General features: G+C 35.1%; 2 protein-coding genes, 1 non-coding gene and 1 pseudogene across 3 annotated transcripts; all 4 read right to left on the bottom strand.

Moving 5' to 3' along the window:
* Window positions 1-2,454: 2,454 nt before the first annotated feature.
* LOC111211487 (cystinosin homolog) lies at window positions 2,455-3,654 on the bottom strand (the record flags this gene model as incomplete). Its single annotated transcript, XM_022712591.2, has 6 exons — window positions 2,455-2,655; window positions 2,736-2,778; window positions 2,869-2,993; window positions 3,087-3,176; window positions 3,341-3,473; window positions 3,545-3,654. Coding segments are annotated over 6 exons (600 nt in total), but the record flags the coding sequence as incomplete, so codon positions are not given.
* On the bottom strand, window positions 2,455-5,832 carry LOC111211486 (annotated as a pseudogene).
* Window positions 5,417-7,901, bottom strand: LOC111211488 (protein PLANT CADMIUM RESISTANCE 4-like). Its single transcript, XM_048757531.1, has 4 exons — window positions 7,811-7,901; window positions 7,558-7,629; window positions 7,273-7,482; window positions 5,417-5,490 (listed from the first exon to the last, which is right to left on the bottom strand). The coding sequence occupies exons 1-4, from the start codon at window positions 7,899-7,901 to the stop codon at window positions 5,417-5,419; spliced, it is 447 nt and encodes a 148-aa protein (XP_048613488.1).
* A 7,481-nt stretch (window positions 7,902-15,382) lies between these two features.
* On the bottom strand, window positions 15,383-15,489 carry LOC125588242. Its single transcript, XR_007324630.1, has one exon. It is a non-coding gene; the product is annotated as a small nucleolar RNA R71 (small nucleolar RNA).
* Window positions 15,490-18,430: the final 2,941 nt, after the last annotated feature.

The following is an 18,430-nucleotide window of genomic DNA, read 5'->3' as shown; positions in this document are numbered from 1 at the left end:
AGGGACTTCTTATGTTAGTTATACTTTGATGAAGATGAGGGGGAGAAAGAAAAGGTATCACAGGGTGCCTATATATGGAAATATGATTAGGCTTTCTCAATTTCGACTTCTCTTCGATTAATGATAAATATCAAATAAATTGATAATGTTTGAGGTTTAGTTTTTGAATAAATACTCTACAAGAAAACATGAATTTGATTTTGAAGTTTGCATTGGTTTTTATTACATCTGTTTAATTAACTAAAAGAATATTGTAAGAAAGATTTGGCATTTCTTGCTCTAGTGATAATGATGGGGAAAATCGCATTTTAAACCCTGAGAGTGTCACATTCTCGCACTTTAAACACTGAACGTTTTTGACTATCACTTTAAATCTTGAAAGTGACATTTTTATCATAACAAACCTCCAAATCAACTAGGTAACTTGTACTGTTCATTTTGTGATGACGTATCGGTTTTCTTTTTTTTAAATAAAAAATAAAATACATAGAAAATTCAAAAAAATCGAAAAATAGAAAAATCGAAAAAAAATCGAAAAATTCAAAAAAAATCTAAAATTTCAAAAAAATATAAAAAATAACATTTCAAAATTAAAAATTAAAAATATATATTTTTAAAAATTAATCCAATTATAAACCAATAAGTATATATAATATTATAATTTGAATGCTGATTCTAGATTCTGGTTTTTGGTTTTTTATTTTATTTTTAATTTTTTTGATTTATTAATACTTAACTTGTTAAATTTTCCAAATTAATCATGTTATTGGTATTATTTATTAAAATGATATTTATTTTAGTAATTTTAAGTTTGTTTAAAAAGAAATTAACTTATAAGTGAAGTTCTTAAAAATAGTAAATAACTTTGAAATTAAATAAATAACTAATCAAACTTTAGAGAAACTAAAATATATGTTACTTATCTAAGAAGCTCCACTCATACCAAAAACTAACATTTACAAATCTAAAGGCATACCTCTCTATCTCTTAATTATATTTCAAAACTTACGGTATTTTAGTTAAGTACAAAAACATTTTAAGTGGTCTATGAGATATTTTCTAGTTTCACAAAAATTTAATAAGTTAAGTATTAATAAATTAAAAAATTTTAAAAAAAATCAAAAACCAAAAAAAGAATCTAGTATCACCATTCAAGTTATTATATTATATATATTTATTGGTTTATAATTGGATTAAGTTTTTTAAATATTTTATTTTATTTTTAATTTTGAAATGTTATTTTTATATTTTTTGAATTTTTCAAAAAAATCGATTTTTTCGAATTTTTTCGAATATTCTATGTATTTTTTTTTTAAAGAAAGAAACTGACACGTCATCGTAAAATGAACAGTACAGGTCACCTCGTTGACTTGGTAAACAAGTAAACCTCATTGGAGGTTTGTTATGATAAAAATGTTACTTTCAAGGTTTAAAGTGCTAGTCAAAAACGTTCAGTGTTTAAAGTGCGTGAATGTGACACTCTCAGGGTTTAAAACGTGATTTTCCCGATAATGATTTGTTGCTTTATGGATTAGTTAAGGTTCCTCCATACTTGTTTTGTCTGTTAAGAACAACTAAGTGGTTAGTAACCGTTTGTATTTTTCTGTAACGAAAGAAACTGTAGTGATTGCTGTGAATGTCTCTCATATAATTCACTCATGACATGCTGGAGTAGCTTTTAGTTGAGGTATTTAGGAATGAATACACTAGCTTTGTGTTAGTCTGCTATGTTCTCATACTCCACTGTCTCCGCCAAAAAACTAATCCTAGAAATGGGTGTATTGTGATATTATGAAATATGAAAGTTCTTACTTAGTGTTGTATAGTCTTTCTGAACTTGAGTCGTGATAAATGATGGCAAACGTTACATCATTAAAAGCCTGAGTCATTAGTAGTCTTCACAGCTTCTGGTTTCACTTTTATAACGAGCTTACTGGCAAATGTTCTTTTTTCTTGTGACCGAGCTTTTAGCACAAGACATGAAATGGTCTTTGGACTGTGCAGATTTGCTCCTGTTTTCTTTTTCTGTTCTTTTGGAAACATGGCAGTCTTTTGGACTGATGATTCATGTAAACGTTTGTACGAGCTTGAGTAATATATTGCTACACTCAACAGTCAACATTAGTCTCTTGTTATCAAATAAGTCTCTTTTTCCACTGCGTTATTATGATGCCAAATAAATAATCATAGGATTAAACAAAAAAAAAATCATAAATTCATAAGTTTTAACTCAAACATAAAAAGAAAAAAAAAATCATTTTGCTTTATAAGTAACTCCAACGTAATCCTCTCAGGAAAACAATCTAGTCTTCCGTGTCTTATAGTATCCGCAATGGTGGACTTGCTCTTGGAGTCCTTAAGATTATTATAGTATTTTTTTTTTTTTTGAATAGTTAAGAATTCCACACTATTTTGTGTGTGGTCAATGGTGTTCCCTTTTTAAGAGTTCTTAGAAATCAAAACAGTGAGCAAATACTATCTGTTTCAAAACAACAACAATCCTTTGGTTCGCTCTTCCAAACTAGGCGAAACAGAAACTATAATTGAGAAGAGGACTTAAGAGTATACTGTATGAGGAGTTGGGTAGAATCGAAGAGAATGATCGTAGTTCCAAATGATAGGTTGCACCATGAGAGGTAGAGGACATAGGTGGCTCTGGTGAGTTATTGTGTAGACAAGCATAAGGATTAATGCTAAAGGATTCATTAATCTGAGGTTCAGGGGTTGTTTCTAACCTGTGGAATGTACTTGACGCATGTCATGGAAACCTGAATCGAGCTATAAAACAACAATAAACCATACAGAAAGAGTCAGATTAGCATTAAAAGAGAGATGGGTAAAAGGCAGGGAGGGGAAAAGAGAGCAAACTTGAAGATGGTAATGAGCCAGAGCCAAGAGTGTGAAGGTAAAGCAATGAAGAAACAGATAGCTGCAAACCCCCAGACAAGAACCACAAGACCTGTAGCAAATCTGGATACTTTCTGAGGTCCACGCTGAGAGCATTGTTAAGTCACATATAAACAAACCATCAGAGACAGAGAAACAAAGCAGACATTCCAAAAAAAAAAAAAGAGAAGCAAACTAACTTCATAGATAAAGATCTGGAAGAGTGTAAGAGCTGTGAGTACAACAGCATGGATTGAGAAGGCAACATCATTAGCAGCCACAGGTATCATCTGCACATTTAGAGAAAATTATTAACATAATGACTCTAAAGAAACAAACTTTCTTGAAGAAATGGTACCAAAACGTAACAAAATGATTCTTTTAAGAATATATCATGTAGCAGTGTAATGAAAATTCTCAAAGGAAGAAACTTTATGGAAGAAAAGGATACCACCTCTTGATCGCCATAAGTATCAAAGTACTGTTTTTGAATGATGGGGCTGAAGTAGAGGCAGACGTTGTAGATCATATACGACGAGTGCTTCGTCAAATTCAACAGCACGAAGTCGAAGTTCAACCCAACCACACTATCGGTCAAAGAGAACCCAATTTCAAAACGAACAAATCAGGAGAGGTAAAAGGATGAGATTGGGGTTACCTTTTCCTGCGGAAATTCAGAATCAGCTGAGGGTAGAAGCTAATCGACCACGATGGAACACAGTGGCAACAGAAGAAAATAGCACAGATCAGATGAACAAACCTCCGAGTCCGTCAGAGAGACTTCACCACCCACATGATCTGAGATTTCGACCCTTGTTTCCGTCATGGGAGATGATGACCCGAGCGAGGAGAGATTGAGAGAGAGCTAGGGAGGAGAGAAAAAGAGCAGAGTAAGGGGACACGTGTATCAAGGATCAGTCCTTCCAATCCTTCTTGAAGGATTGATCCGTCAATAGGTAAGCCAAAATATTATTATTATATTTCATTAATCTTAAGAATTGATGCTAAGGATTCATTATGGACCACCGTTGTGGATGGTCTTATTCTTCAGATATGAGAACTATACTAAGTTACTAACTCAAACTCAATTATCTTCACCACTACCAAAGAGCTTCATCTTAGACAATGGCGTCCTCAAATACCCTTCAACTTCAAACTTCTTTGGCGAAAGCTCTCTATACTTCGCAAACTGCTCTTTGGCTTCAGCATTCTTGTCAAGCAAACTATAAATCATACCTCGACAGAAATACGGTCTGAAATCCTTAGGATCCTCTCTCGTCAGCTGCTCGTAGCTCTTCAACGCTTCATCCACATTCTTCTGCAAGAACTATATCTGCGCAATGATCAGCCTCACGTCTCTAATCTCCTTCACCATATTCTCAGCTTCAGCTACAGCCAACGCGTCTTCCAGCCTCTGCAGCACCGCGTCTCCTTCCCCGGACCTGTCCATGAGCAACGCGTTCTCGAACAAGGCCTCGAACGAGAGTGGGTTTCGTTGGAGAATTTCCTCGAACACTTGGCGTGCGTTTTCGGTACGACCCATTTCACCCAATAGCCTCGCCATTAAAAACTTCCACTCTGTTTCCTCTGGCTGTGCGGTTACGAGCTTCTCTAAGAGCTTGAGAGCTTCTTCGTCTTCTCCGTTCTCTAGCTTCTGCTGAAGCAGTGATCTCAGCGTTTTGACCGCCTCTGGAGTGGATTCTAGAAGCTCGGTTAATGGCGAAGTGGGTTCGATCTCAGACGAATTTTTCTCTTCTTTCACTTCCACGGTGGTCGTGACCGGAGACCCTGCTTTCGCCGGTAAAGTTGAGAGCTTTCCGGTCATGGAAACAGCAGCTCCGATCAGAATCGCCGATTTGGCAAAAGATTTGAGCTTTTCGTGAAAGCAGTAATCCGAAGAACCATTCTTGCTAGCTCTGATGCGCAGAGAGACGAGATCACGACGGGGAACAATATGTCCGGCGGCCGGATGAGATTTAACGGAGACTAAAGAGAAAGCCAATGAAGAAGGAAGCGAGGAAGGAGCTGAGAGAGACGTGAACATGGTTCCAGCGTATCGTATGAGTGGCTGGAGAGTGGAGAAGCGAGCTCACAATCCAACGAGGTAGGCGGCAGCGATTTTCGGATGTGACAAGGGTTGTGTTCACTCAAGTCGACTACTACTCCATTCTCATAGCCGTAAATTATATTTGGGCTTTTCTCATATATGATGGGTCTGTCAATAATTGGGCCTTATCCCATATATCCGAAATATTTATAAAATCATCAAAATTAACTCAGAAGTTTGTATTGAATCAATTTTTTCACTTGATTATTTTCTGGAAATGGAATCGAAAATGTTATCTTGAACTTGTTTTGCAACACTCATGTTTGTTCATGGGCTCCTACGAGGGGGTACGAACCTGGCATCGCTGCCTTACACTTAACTTCGGCCATCAAATATAAAAAAGAGTAGCAAAAAGACGAATTAAAAAACATTCTTTAAATCATGTTGTGATAAAAAAAAAATAGAACAAACATTCTTTTTAAGTCAACCCATCATTCGTTGACCTATTGGAGGAGCCATCATCTCTTGCTGATGTGCTTGCACATTCATAGCCCACCCTATTGCACCAATTAATAGTAGTAATATTTAGACCACCATTGGTTATAAAAATACGATTTATCACCACAAAAAGGAATAATAACGAAAGAAAGCAAATCAAAGTTTCATATGCTAATCAAAAACATAGGAAAAAAGAAAAAGTAAAAAACGATTTATTAACGAGTGGATGTATTTGTAGCAGTGTTCTAAAAAACGGCCTAGACAACGCTTATACGTGCCGCTAGATTTTATAAAATTATGCCGATTACTTTTTAAACCGCATAGACAATTATAACATTATAATAATGAATAATGTATAATTATTATTCATAAATTATAATATAAATTCTTATGAAAATAAAGTAATATAAATTTTATAATCAATAAATAATGATTAGGTGATGTCCCGTGCTCATGCACGAATATAAATATTTATGAAATAAATAAACTATAGTAACTAATCAATATCTTAATTATATTTAAATTCTTTTATAATTAATCTGTACAAATATTATTTAAATAAATATTTTTTTATTTTTTAGTTACATATGATTTTGTGTAGAATATTTAGTCAGTTCAGTTTCAGAATATGTTGTATTGCATTTACTTTTGATTAATTTGCTAGTTGCTTTTAGTTTTTTTTTTACTATCTTATATTTCAAATATATTTTGATAAAATTATGCATGATTTAATTGGTTTGGTTATTTTATTATGTGTATATTAGATTGTAGGAATTATACCTAATTGTTTTGGTTCAAATCTAGATACACTAATATTAGTGTTGCTAATTAATATACTAAGACTAATTTCTTTTGGAATTGCTTATTTTAATGTTGGTTTAAATCAAGATATAGAAAGATTAATATTAATATGTTTTAGTACTTTTTAATATATATTATGTTTTTTGAGATTATGTTTTAAAGAGAAATTATTCATTTTCTCAAATACCATGTTTTTGTTTTTTAAAATTTTCCTTTTTTGGAAATATATATATATCATCCAGATTTTATATCTTAAGACATTTCATTTATATATATATTATTTGAAACCAATTTAAAGACAAAAAATAAAAATAAAATTTAATTGAGAAAAATATCTCAAAATAAGAATATCTATTATGTTGTTTGGGTCTTTGAGATTATGTATAAAAAATAAATTATACATATATTTTTAACATGAATGTTATTTTTATGAAATTTTCCTTTTCTAATGAATTCAATTTATAATCACATGACCACATTTTAATTTTTATAAGTATTTCCTTTTTATAATATGTTATTTGAAAACCAATATGAAAAGAAAATTATCTCAAAATATCTATTATATTGTTTGATATTATGTTGTACAAGGAATTTTTTCATACGAATCTTATTTTTTATGAACTTTACATTTTTCTTACGAATCTTTTCATACGAATCTTATATATATATATATATAATGACCACGTTTTTAAAATGTATAACTATTGTCTTTTATATATGTAATTTGGACACTAATATAAACAAAAAGAAGCTAAAATATTAAAATTATCAAAAAAGAAAATAAAATTTTAATAATGACATTAATTCTGTTTTTAGTTCATTAAAGATATACAATAATTAACCATTCTAAAAATTAATGTGAGCTCACACGTAGAAAACTGATTTATCAAATAATATTATAGAGATCTTTAATATAAAACATATATATATATATTATATTGTTTAACTTATAAACTCCTAAACCGCCTAAATAATAATTTATGGGTCCGCTTAGCAGCTAGCGCTTTCTTGAACATCGATTCATAATAATGAAAATTTACCAATTTTGGGGTCAAAACCACGGTGTTTGAGCTCACGATACTCTTGACAAAGAGCACAATGCTCACAGAATAAGTGAGTAAGCCAATCTGGAGCTGGAGCCTCCGGTAACCCGTATTTGTTTCTTATCTTGGCCCGGAACAGGGATGAGTATTTGTAAGGGAACGCAGTTATAAATATCGCTCCATACAACAACCCACCAATCGCACAAGCTGTATGATACACAAATGAGGTTCTATGAAAATATTAAACATTTTTGTGCATGTATGTATGAACCAATAACTTACTTGTCGCGCCTTCGTCAACAATTTCAGCGATCTGTCCAAACGTGACGCACGGAACTATACATGTTATCACAGCTGATCCAACGCACCACAACAACAACAAATAAATCGTATATAATGTTTTTTATGTAAAATATTCCGTTATTATGTTGCGATTTTGTTTTGTAAAGTTAACTAACCGTTTTCGATGTGTCGTTCATGCAATCGAATAGATCAGAACTCCAAAGGTTTTGTGTTTGGTTATTGACCGGTATACCCGTTGGTATGTTTGGCTGAACATCTGCCTTGTTGTTTCCGTAACCCTGAGGATGTGCCTGATTCGGCTGGTCAAGACCTGGTCGAACCATAGATAGTGTTTACCGGCTACTTTGGCAACAAGAAGTTTCTTTTGTTTATCTTTTATAACTACTATCTCTTATTTTTGTGAAAGAACTATGGATGAAGGCTAAGTTTATATAGAGAAAGGTTTCTCATAGTTGTTTTAGTTTAAATATGTTTTTAAATGGTGGGCTCATTTTATTCATATAGTTATTTTCATCTTGTACATTAATTGTGATTTGTAATTTAACTATATTGATAAAATTATTCCCCAGACTAGTTTGGCTGTCACAGCTCGTAAAATGACCCCAAAAACAATGAACTGTGCATTATGCATCAAACTTCAACAAAAAAGTTGTTAGGTTTATTTTCTAATAGAAAAAAAAACAACTGCTTCTAGTTATTGCATCCCATGCCAGTTACATTTATTAGCACTACTAAGTTTGAAAATTGTGCGTGATTGTGTATGTAACTTTGACTTCAAATTTTATTTGGAGTCAGAAAACTGGAAATGAATCAGCTCATATATTTATCTCAAAAAGGAAGAAATATTTAAAAGAAAATTAAACATCGGTTTTTGAAACATTTTTGAGATGAGAAATTCTTGGGTTCACCCCTAGGGTGAACTTCTAGATTCACCAACCAATAGTGTTTGAGTATTTGATATTTGATATCTTTTAAAAAAGGAAACAAAATTGAATTTCCAAATAAGATTATATTTTTAAAATAAAACAATAAAAATACATAAAAATAGTTACAAAAAATAAATAAATAAATATTGTTAAACCGTTAGCAAAATAATAAATTCTATACCCTAAATCCTAAACTCCAAACCCTAAATTTGAAACCTTAAATCTTGGATAAACCGTAAACGATTGGAAAATTTTAAACCCTAAATCATACATTAAAAACTAAATCTTAATAACAATAAACCCTAAACTCTTGGATAAACCCTGAACCCTTGGATAAATCATAAACTCTAAATCAAAAATATTTAAAATTAAGCCCTAGAGTTTATGATTTATCCAAGGGTTCAAAGTTTACCCAAGGGTTTAGGGTTTAGTGATTAGGATTTAGGGTTTAGTGTTATTAAAATTTAGTTTTTAATGTATGATTTAGGGTTTAAGATTTTCCAACGGTTTAGAGTTTATCCAAAGTTTAAGGTTTAGCGTTTAGGGTTTAGGGTTTAGTATATAGGGTATAGGGTTTAGTATTTTGCTAGAGACTTAACAATATTAATTTATTTATTTTTTGTAACTATTTTTATGTATTTTTATTATTTTATTTTATAAATATAATCTAATTTAGATATTTAATTTTATTTCCTTTTTAAAAGATATCAAATATCAAATACTCAAACACTATTGGTTGGTGAATCTAGAGGTTCACCCTAGGGGTGAACCCAAGAATTTCTATTTTGAGATTTACATTGCTTAGAAATGGTGGTGGACCTGGTGGTTTTTTTCTTATTTTATGTTTTAGTATATAAAACGAAAATAAAACTGCAACTTACTTCTTAAAACTGTTAATACAATGATATTTGATCATGGCAAACACGATTAATGCAAGTTTAGCCTTTGGGTATTGATACACTCTTACACAACCTTACCTAAAATATCGTGGCAGTTGGCAAACATCCACAATGATATATATGTGGTTTATGCCAATGATAATTTTTTCTTATAATTGATTCATCATATAAAAAACAATTTATTACAGAAGATATGTTGTGACAACTCACTAGTTTGACACTATTTTGAGATCTTAATTCTTAAGTTTGCTAATGAACATAACCTTAATAGCAAAAATCGAGGATTTTATGCTACGTTTAGAATTAATAAGTATATATATATATATATATGTCTTACAGCCCATTTTCTAAACTTTTTAACCTGCTAACAAGAATAAATTTAATAAAACTAATCATGATAAAATATGACAAAAAAGAACTGTGTATAAGTATTTACTGACAACTTGATTAATTTAATTAAAATCTGACTCTCGTTTTGTCAACAATTAAAATCTGACTCTATTTACCAGATTTGCGTCTTTCATGCAGCTGCATAGGCCATAAGTCCATTGGTTTTCCATTAATGAAGTATTGGATTTTTCCATTTAAAAGGCTTATAGATGGTGTGAAAGGTTTTTATAAATTTATGTTGAATATATATGGTGTCTTATTGTCATTTGAAGACCATAAATGCTTAATTTTTTAGTACAATGCACCTTTGTTAAAATCAGGAACGTCGTAAAACACACACCTCAAGAGACTCATCTCGTAACCAGTATGTTGCACTTTTTTTTGTTTTTTTTTCCGCCAAGTTTTTAATATTAATAAAACGGGAGCAAACCCAACTACAAGGCCGAAGCCCAACAAAACAAACATCAGGAAACCTAAAACCAAATAAGATAAGTTAAATGGGCATGCGTCCCAAAACAAAGGAAACTGGACGACTTCGGTAGGCCCACGCGTCAAGGAGGCCGGACAAGTGTAAAGATCAACACCGTCAGGACGACACACATCTCTTCCGCCTCAACTTGACCGTCACCGCCTCGAGACGTCACCGGAGCTACACCACCATAAACCTCGAGCTCAGAATACCGGAGAGCCTGCATCGAAACCAACTCTTCTCTTCAACGCTTTGTCTTCACTTTGGAGAGCTTCGTCGATCCAATCGAGATCTCATCCGACTGAACAAAGCCGTGAACCACTTGGAACCACGAACCGAGAACCACATACGAGCCACAAGCGGGATCCAAAACCGATCCAACGAACTGAAACACCTAAAGCCGGCGACGCAAAACTGAGAGAACCTTCACCCCCCAGAGATAAAACCGACGACGGCGGAGCTGAAGAAGCCTCCACCTCCCGGAGACAAGGACCGGCGGCGACGGAACTGTAGGAGCCTCCACCTCCCGGAAACGAAACATCAACTGGCAAGATGACTAGCTTCACCGCGCCAAACCTCCACACGACCGCGCCTTTACTCCATAAGCAGATCTGCCACGGATAGGACCTGAACCAGAGCTCAAGCAAGGCGGAAGTCAGAGGAGATAAAAGAGAAGCGAAGGACCAACATCTTTTACAGTAGCTCGAGGGGCTCCGGCGACGGCACGCACGCTCACGCGCCGGCCGCTCGCCAGACCCAATCTTAGATCTACTTTCTCTCTCTAATAGTACATTGGGTACTTAACCAGTATGTTGCACTTTTTGTTAAAATGAATTCAAATAATTTTAATAACGATCAGAGGCGGCCTTGGACGGAAGCAAGAGAAGCAAGTGCTTCCGGCCGCCACTGAATATTAACAATACCGGTCACATAAATTCAAAAATTATTCAATAGCTCAAGTGATAATGCTGAGTTTTAATGCAGAGGAGGTGGGAAGTTCGACGAACACTTTTGACATTGTTTTAATTTTTTTCTTCTTCTTATAAAGGTGAATATAAATAGGCCACAATTTTAGATCTGCTTCCAGACAATAATTGTTAGGACCGGCTCTGAGGAAGATATGTGACAACTCACTAGTTTTACATAATTACATTATACTTCAGATTTTAATTATTTTACAATCTATAAGTAACAAATGTCACCATAATAGCAAAAATCTCTTGCAACGTTTTTGTAAACACGTTTTAACTTGCTGTAAGAAGAAGAAGAAAACGCGTTTTAGTTTTCTTTTAATTTGTTTTGGAAATCTTGAAAGCATTTTCCCAAACGATTTTCCAGTCTTGAAAATGTTTGTTTTTCACGGTTTGATTTGGAGAAGGAAAAAAAAGTCGGCTTGACGAGCAAGGCCTAAGAATATCTGAGAACAGCCAGAAGAATCGGAGAAAAGCTTGCAGAGAGCATGAGACACTAATTTTTGTTTCACTTTTTCGTTAGCTTAGAGAATCTCCAAAAAGAAAGTCAATTTCGAAATTTTCAAAACTCTATTTCTATACTGTTAAAAGGGAAAGAGTTCTAAAAAATCTACCTATAAAATGTTATTGCACCATTTCATTTTTTAGTCCAACCTATAATATAAAACCAAATATAACTAACCCTTATTAAGCAACCAAATAAAATCTTCTAACATTTTAATAAAATCTATAATATATATCCAACCAAAAAGTATAATTAACCTCTATTAAGAAAATCAAATAATATCCTATAACTTTTAAAATATCTACGTACGTTACGGTCTTGGGGATTGGTTAAGGTCTTGGATATTGACTCATTTTTGTATTCGATCATGGTTTTAAATATCTGTATAAACCATAGTTTATACCAATTCTTCACACCATCATGTGTTAAAGGTCTTGGGGATTGGTTAAGAGTTTGGGTATTGACTCCTTTTTGTACACGATCATGGGAAGGAGAATTATGATTGTCATGGGGAAAAGGAAATAATAATATGCAAACATATTTGCTGTATATATGTTACAAAACTGTGAATATGAGGGAAGTTTTAGAGGTCAAGGAGTTTATAAAAGAATCACTGATCATGATCATGGTGGCAAGCACAGTTCCAGATTCATTAGTCTAAATAGAAAAGGAGTCGATAATCATAATTATACAAATATATTACTATAATTCACACATTTATCAATAATGACTAACCATTTAAATATTATTTCCAGTTTAAAGGATCCAAGTGGTCTAGAATAAAAATCGGAGGATTTAAGCTACATCTTCAAATATTGGATAGCCTAACAAAATATTCTAACAATAAACATATATCACATTTTTTTACTTTTAATCAAATAGTGTAATTAATGATAATACTTATAACATTTTATTCTTTTAGAAAATGTAACCTTACTACTTTTAAATAATTATATTATATTCACAAAAAATACTTAAAATTTTATTTTAATTGAATTAGTCGCTTCCCATAAAAATAAATTATTTGACTAATATGTATACCAAATTAAGACTTCGGCTAAATATTAAGATAATAAAAATTAAATCTATACAATTAAAATAAAATCATTCTAAAAATCTAATATAAGAAGAATGTTGAACCCATGTATAACTATTTATTATTCTACCATTAATGATTCTAACTATACAATATTTTTAATATTTATAATAAATCCCAAAATATTATTCCTTATGATACCTTTTCTCTAACAATATTTCATCGACCACGGTTATGTAACAACGTTAAAAACTTAATATAAAAATATTATTGGACATGATCTAAACGTATGGATCCAGATCGGTTCAGGTATATAGGACCCGAAAAGATTCAAAATATCTAAAAACCTAAAAATACCTGAAACATGAAAAAAAACCTGAAACCCCAAAAAAATAAATACCTAAAAATTCAAAATTTTACCCGAAAGCTGATCCAAGAAACTGAAAAATACCCAAAATTTTATTCAAATACCAAAAATATATTTTTAAAAATTTGAAATTTTACCCAAACCCAAAACTATAACCGTAAAACCAAACCCAAAATTTGAAAAACATCTATAATACTGAAAACATATTTGAGATACCCAATGATATCTTGCATATTTTCATTGTCTTATCCATTCACCCATGTGCATTTTGATCAAATAGACTAGGATTTAGCCATGTTTAGGTTGCATTTTGCATACATGAGTCCTTATCAGGTATTGGAGTACCACATGGAGTTCTTGGAGACATTTGGGTGCATTTGGAGTTAAGGTGAAAAAGGTGATCATTGGACGAGCAGTGCATGGGAGCGACCTCACCGGAGCGACACCGTGAAGTCGATGTGACACCCTTTCAGAGCGACTTGACCGGAGCGACGCAGCGAGGTCGCTCGCGTCTCCAGCGACCCAGAGCGACGTCTCGCAGCGACCCCTAGGTCGCTCCCGAAGCCTGGAGTGACCTCTCGGAGCGACTACTGGAGGTCGCTGCGCGACGTCTGATTACTCGAATTCATTTCTACTCAAGGGCCTTTTGGTCATTTTATTATGCACATTTTTATTTCTGAAAACCTATGTTTTAAGTACTCTTGGCAGCCACCAGACAGATTATCTTTTGTTCTAAGAAAAAACCTTTGGAAAGTTCATCTCTTGAATCATCTTTGTTCATCTAGTTATTGCAATTATGTGTTTCCAATTCGTCGTTGTATCCCTCTGTATGATTAATCTGAAATCCAAAATGGGTTTAAGAGGAATCATGAAGAGTAGTGAGTAATCACCATTTGAATTCATGGGTTAGGAAGATTAAGGGTGATTAGGTTAGAGGTAGGAAGTTTTAGAGTAGATCATTCCAAAACCTTGCTAGTAGAGTAATCATAATGCATCTTCTGAGTTAGCTTCTCAAAAGTTGATCTTTAGGCATTTCCCACCCAAAAGGTGTTCGATGAAATGCCTGAAACAACTCTTCTAAGCTTTTAGCATATTTTGCCAAAGACATTTGTTGTTAGAAATGCTAAGATAGCCTTAGACCTGTTAGTAATGATTGCTTCCACATATTATTCAACCGAAGACATTTGTTGTTTGAAATGTGTTAGTAAATGAACATTCATCTAGACATAGAGTTTGTTTAGAATCGTGTCTAAGCTTAAGGTTGATAGCTTAATTGTTCGTTTGCCATCCTTAGTTCGAAACTTGATCACCCAAGGTCTAATTCCTATGCCCATGAGTTCTCATTTCCTTAGTTAAGAAAGTCAACTCATTTACCGTTTTTATTATTCTGAAACTGCATTAGTAATAATCATTAGTTTAGAAAACCTTTAAAATCATCGGTTGCACTTAGATTAGGTAAGTACTTGCATTCTCAGTGCTTGAAATCCCTTGGAATTGGTTCGACAATCATTTATACTACAACATTTGTCTTAGGAGCCTTGAAAACTCCTAATATCAAATTGGCGCCGTTGCCAAATTCTAAGTAGATTTGAACATTGAGATTTAGTCATTTGCTTGAGACTAAGTCATTTTAATTTTCTTTAGTTACTGATTCTCCTTCTTCACCTCCCTTTAATTTACAGGTGTATGAACTTGAGGAGCAGGGGTCCATCAAACCTAGTTCCAAGAGCCGCAGACATCAAAGCTTTAGAGAGAGAGTGTGCTAGAAAGAGAAGAGAAGAAGAGCAACAGTCTCACTTGCATAGATTGGATACTGATATGGGAGACATACATCAAAATGATGCCAACAATGTTCCTCAAAACCAACAGCGAGCAGCTCGACCCATTGGCACTTATGACCGTCCCAACATTCATGGTCATAGATTGGGAATCCGAGCACCAGCTGTAGCAGCCAACAACTTTGAGATCAAATCAGGACTCCTCAACGTGATCGAGAACAACAAGTATCATGGCTTGGCTCTAGAGGACCCATTTGATCACTTGGACAGGTTCGACAGCTACTGTGGGTTGTCAAAAACCAATGGTGTGTCTGAGGATGCCTTAAAGCTGAAGTTATTCCCTTTCTCTCTGGGGGATAAGGCACGACAGTGGGAGAAGTCTCTGCCAAGTGACTCAATCACCACTTGGGATGACTGCAAGAAAGCTTTCTTGGAGAAGTTCTTCTCTACTTCAAGAACTGCTAAGCTGAGAAATGAGATCTCCAGTTTTCAACAGAAAGGCTTGGAAGGCTTCAGTGAAGCCTGAGAGAGATTCAAGGGCTACCAAGCTCAATGCCCACACCATGGCTTCTCTAAGGAGAGCTTGCTGAGCACATTCTACCGTGGTGCTCTTCCTAAGTACAGGGCCAGACTGGATACAGCTAGCAATGGGTTCTTCTTGGGGAGAACTGAGGAAGATGCAGAAGAGCTGGTTGACAATATGGTAAAGAGTGATGCTGTCTACAGTGGAGACCACGACAGAGGCAGTCGAACAGATGACAAGCAGACGAGGAGGGAGTTAAAGGCTCTCCAGGATAAGATTGACATTCTCATTGCTGATAAGGCCACCCAAGAGCAGCTGCACTTTGTTGGTAACCCAAACAAAGAAGCCACACCTGTTGTCCAGGAAGTTGATGGTTTGGAAGGGCAAGAAGAGCTATGTTTCATCAACAACAATGGTAGCTGGTACAAGAAAGAGCCAAACTTTCAGTACAACAACTACCAACAGAGATCTTACCCCAACAACCAACAGAGTGGTTATCAGCCTCGGAACAACCAGCAAGGCAGCTATCAGCCTCAACAAAACCCTCCTCCCGGTTTCAACAACAAAGGACAACAACCTGCCCAACAACAACCTACTACTTCTACCTCTACTCCTCCAGTCAGCAGCACTGATGCCCTACTAAAACAAATCTTGGAGTCTCAGACAAGAAGTGAGAAGCATGTTGGCTATGAGTTGAAAAACCTTCACGCAAAGATTGATGGAAGCTACAATGAGCTCAACAACAAGTTCAGAACCTTGGAGAACCAGTTTGCTGCCATGAACACTCAACAAAATCGCCAACAAGGTTCTTTACCTGGAAAATCTGAGCAAAACCCCAAGGAGACCATGAAAGCTATCACCCTCAGGAGTGGTAAGGAGTTACCTCAGAAAGCTCTCACCAAGGATGCTGAGAAACAAGGTGAGGGGGTTGCCATCAACATAGATGATGAAGTGGTGATTGTTGATGAGAAAATCAATGATGAAATCTTGGAGAAGATTGTGGAAGCGAAAGGTAAAGGAAAGGTTGGGGAAGAGAAGAAAACAGTGAAAGATGGTGAAGTTGTTGCTCCAGCAAGTGAAAATTCTTTTGTTCCTCCTCCTTATGAACCCAAACTACCATTCCCTGGTAGATTCAAGAGGCAGCTGCTAGAGAAGTACAAAGCTCTATTTGAGAAGCAAATGAGTGAAGTTCAAGTCACAATGCCCATCATTGATGCTTTCATGCTAATTCCTCAATATAGTAAGTTCCTGAAAGATGTTGTAGCTGCAAAGAAGAAGGAGATGGAGGGCATGGTGATTCTCACTCATGAGTGCAGTGCCATCATCCAAAGGCTTGTTGTTCCAAAGAAGCTAGAAGATCCAGGATGCTTCACATTGCCTTGTGCTCTTGGACCTATGGTATTTGATAGATGTCTCTGCGATTTGGGAGCTAGTGTCAGCTTGATGCCTTTATCTGTTGCTAAGAAGCTTGGTTTCACTCAGTACAAGAAGTGTAGACTGTCTCTGGTATTGGCTGATCGTTCAGTGAAGTACCCGGTGGGTATCTTGGAGGACCTCCCCGTTATGGTTGGAAAATATGAGATCCCTACAGACTTTGTGGTGCTTGAGATGGGTGAGGAAGCTGCAGATCCTTTAATCCTTGGAAGGCCTTTCTTAGCTACAGCAGGAGCAATTGTTAATGTGAAAGAGGGCAAGATTGATCTCCACTTGGGTAAAGGGCATGTTCTTCACTTTGACATCAAGGAGGTAATGAAGAAACCAACAGTTCAAGGGCAAGTTTTCTACATTGAAGAGATGGATGCCCTTGCTGATGAGCTCCTTGAAGAATTGTCAATAGAAGACCCTCTACAGCATGCTTTGACGATAGAGAGGCCAGCTGAAGTGATTCAGAACCTGGAGAGTGCTGCCTATGGGATGATGTTGGATTCACACAGAGGATTTGGTAGTAAGGATCAGTATGAGGAGCTGCCTCAAATTGTCCATCAGGAAGCCTCGGTCATTCAACAAGGGGACACCCAGCAAAACGACTGGAGCGAACTTAAGGCGCCTAAGGTGGAGCTTAAACCTCTCCCCAATGGTGTAAGGTATGCATTTCTTGGTCCTAATGGAACTTATCCAGTCATTGTGAGTAGTGAACTTACTGAAACTGAGCTATCTGAACTTTTGAAAACACTTAAAAGATTTAGAAAAGCAATAGGTTACTCACTTGATGACATCAAGGGAATATCACCCTCTTTGTGTATGCATAGGATACATCTTGAGGATGAATCAATGACTTCTATCGAGCATCAAAGAAGGTTAAATCCTAACCTGAAGGATGTTGTAAAGAAAGAGATTCTTAAACTCTTAGATGCTGGTGTTATCTACCCTATCTCAGATTCTAAATGGGTATCTCCTGTGCATGTTGTGCCAAAAAAGGGTGGTATAACTGTGATTAAAAATGACAAGGATGAATTGATACCAACAAGAACAGTCACTGGGCATAGGATGTGTATTGATTATCGCAAACTGAACTCTGCATCTAGAAAAGATCATTTTCCACTTCCATTTATTGATCAGATGCTTGAGAGACTTGCAAATCATCCATTCTATTGTTTTCTTGATGGATATTCAGGATTCTTCCAGATCCCCATACATCCCAATGATCAGGAGAAAACAACATTCACATGTCCTTATGGTACCTTCGCATATCGAAGAATGCCATTTGGTCTATGTAATGCTCCAGCCACCTTTCAAAGGTGCATGATGTCGATCTTTTCTGATCTGATTGAGGATGTTGTGGAGGTGTTCATGGATGATTTCTCTGTCTATGGATCTTCGTTTTCTGCTTGTTTGTCAAATTTATGCAGGGTCCTACAGAGATGTGAAGACACCAACCTTGTGCTGAACTGGGAGAAGTGTCACTTCATGGTCAAAGAAGGGATTGTGCTGGGGCACAAGATTTCAGAGAAGGGGATTGAGGTGGATAAGGCCAAAATCGATGTTATG

This window comes from Brassica napus, chromosome C5 (genome assembly GCF_020379485.1).
Source record: "Brassica napus cultivar Da-Ae chromosome C5, Da-Ae, whole genome shotgun sequence".
In the NCBI taxonomy this organism is placed as follows: Eukaryota; Viridiplantae; Streptophyta; class Magnoliopsida; order Brassicales; family Brassicaceae; genus Brassica; species Brassica napus.
Note: the sequence above shows the minus strand (reverse complement) of the source record. Positions and strands in the feature narration are given on the sequence as shown.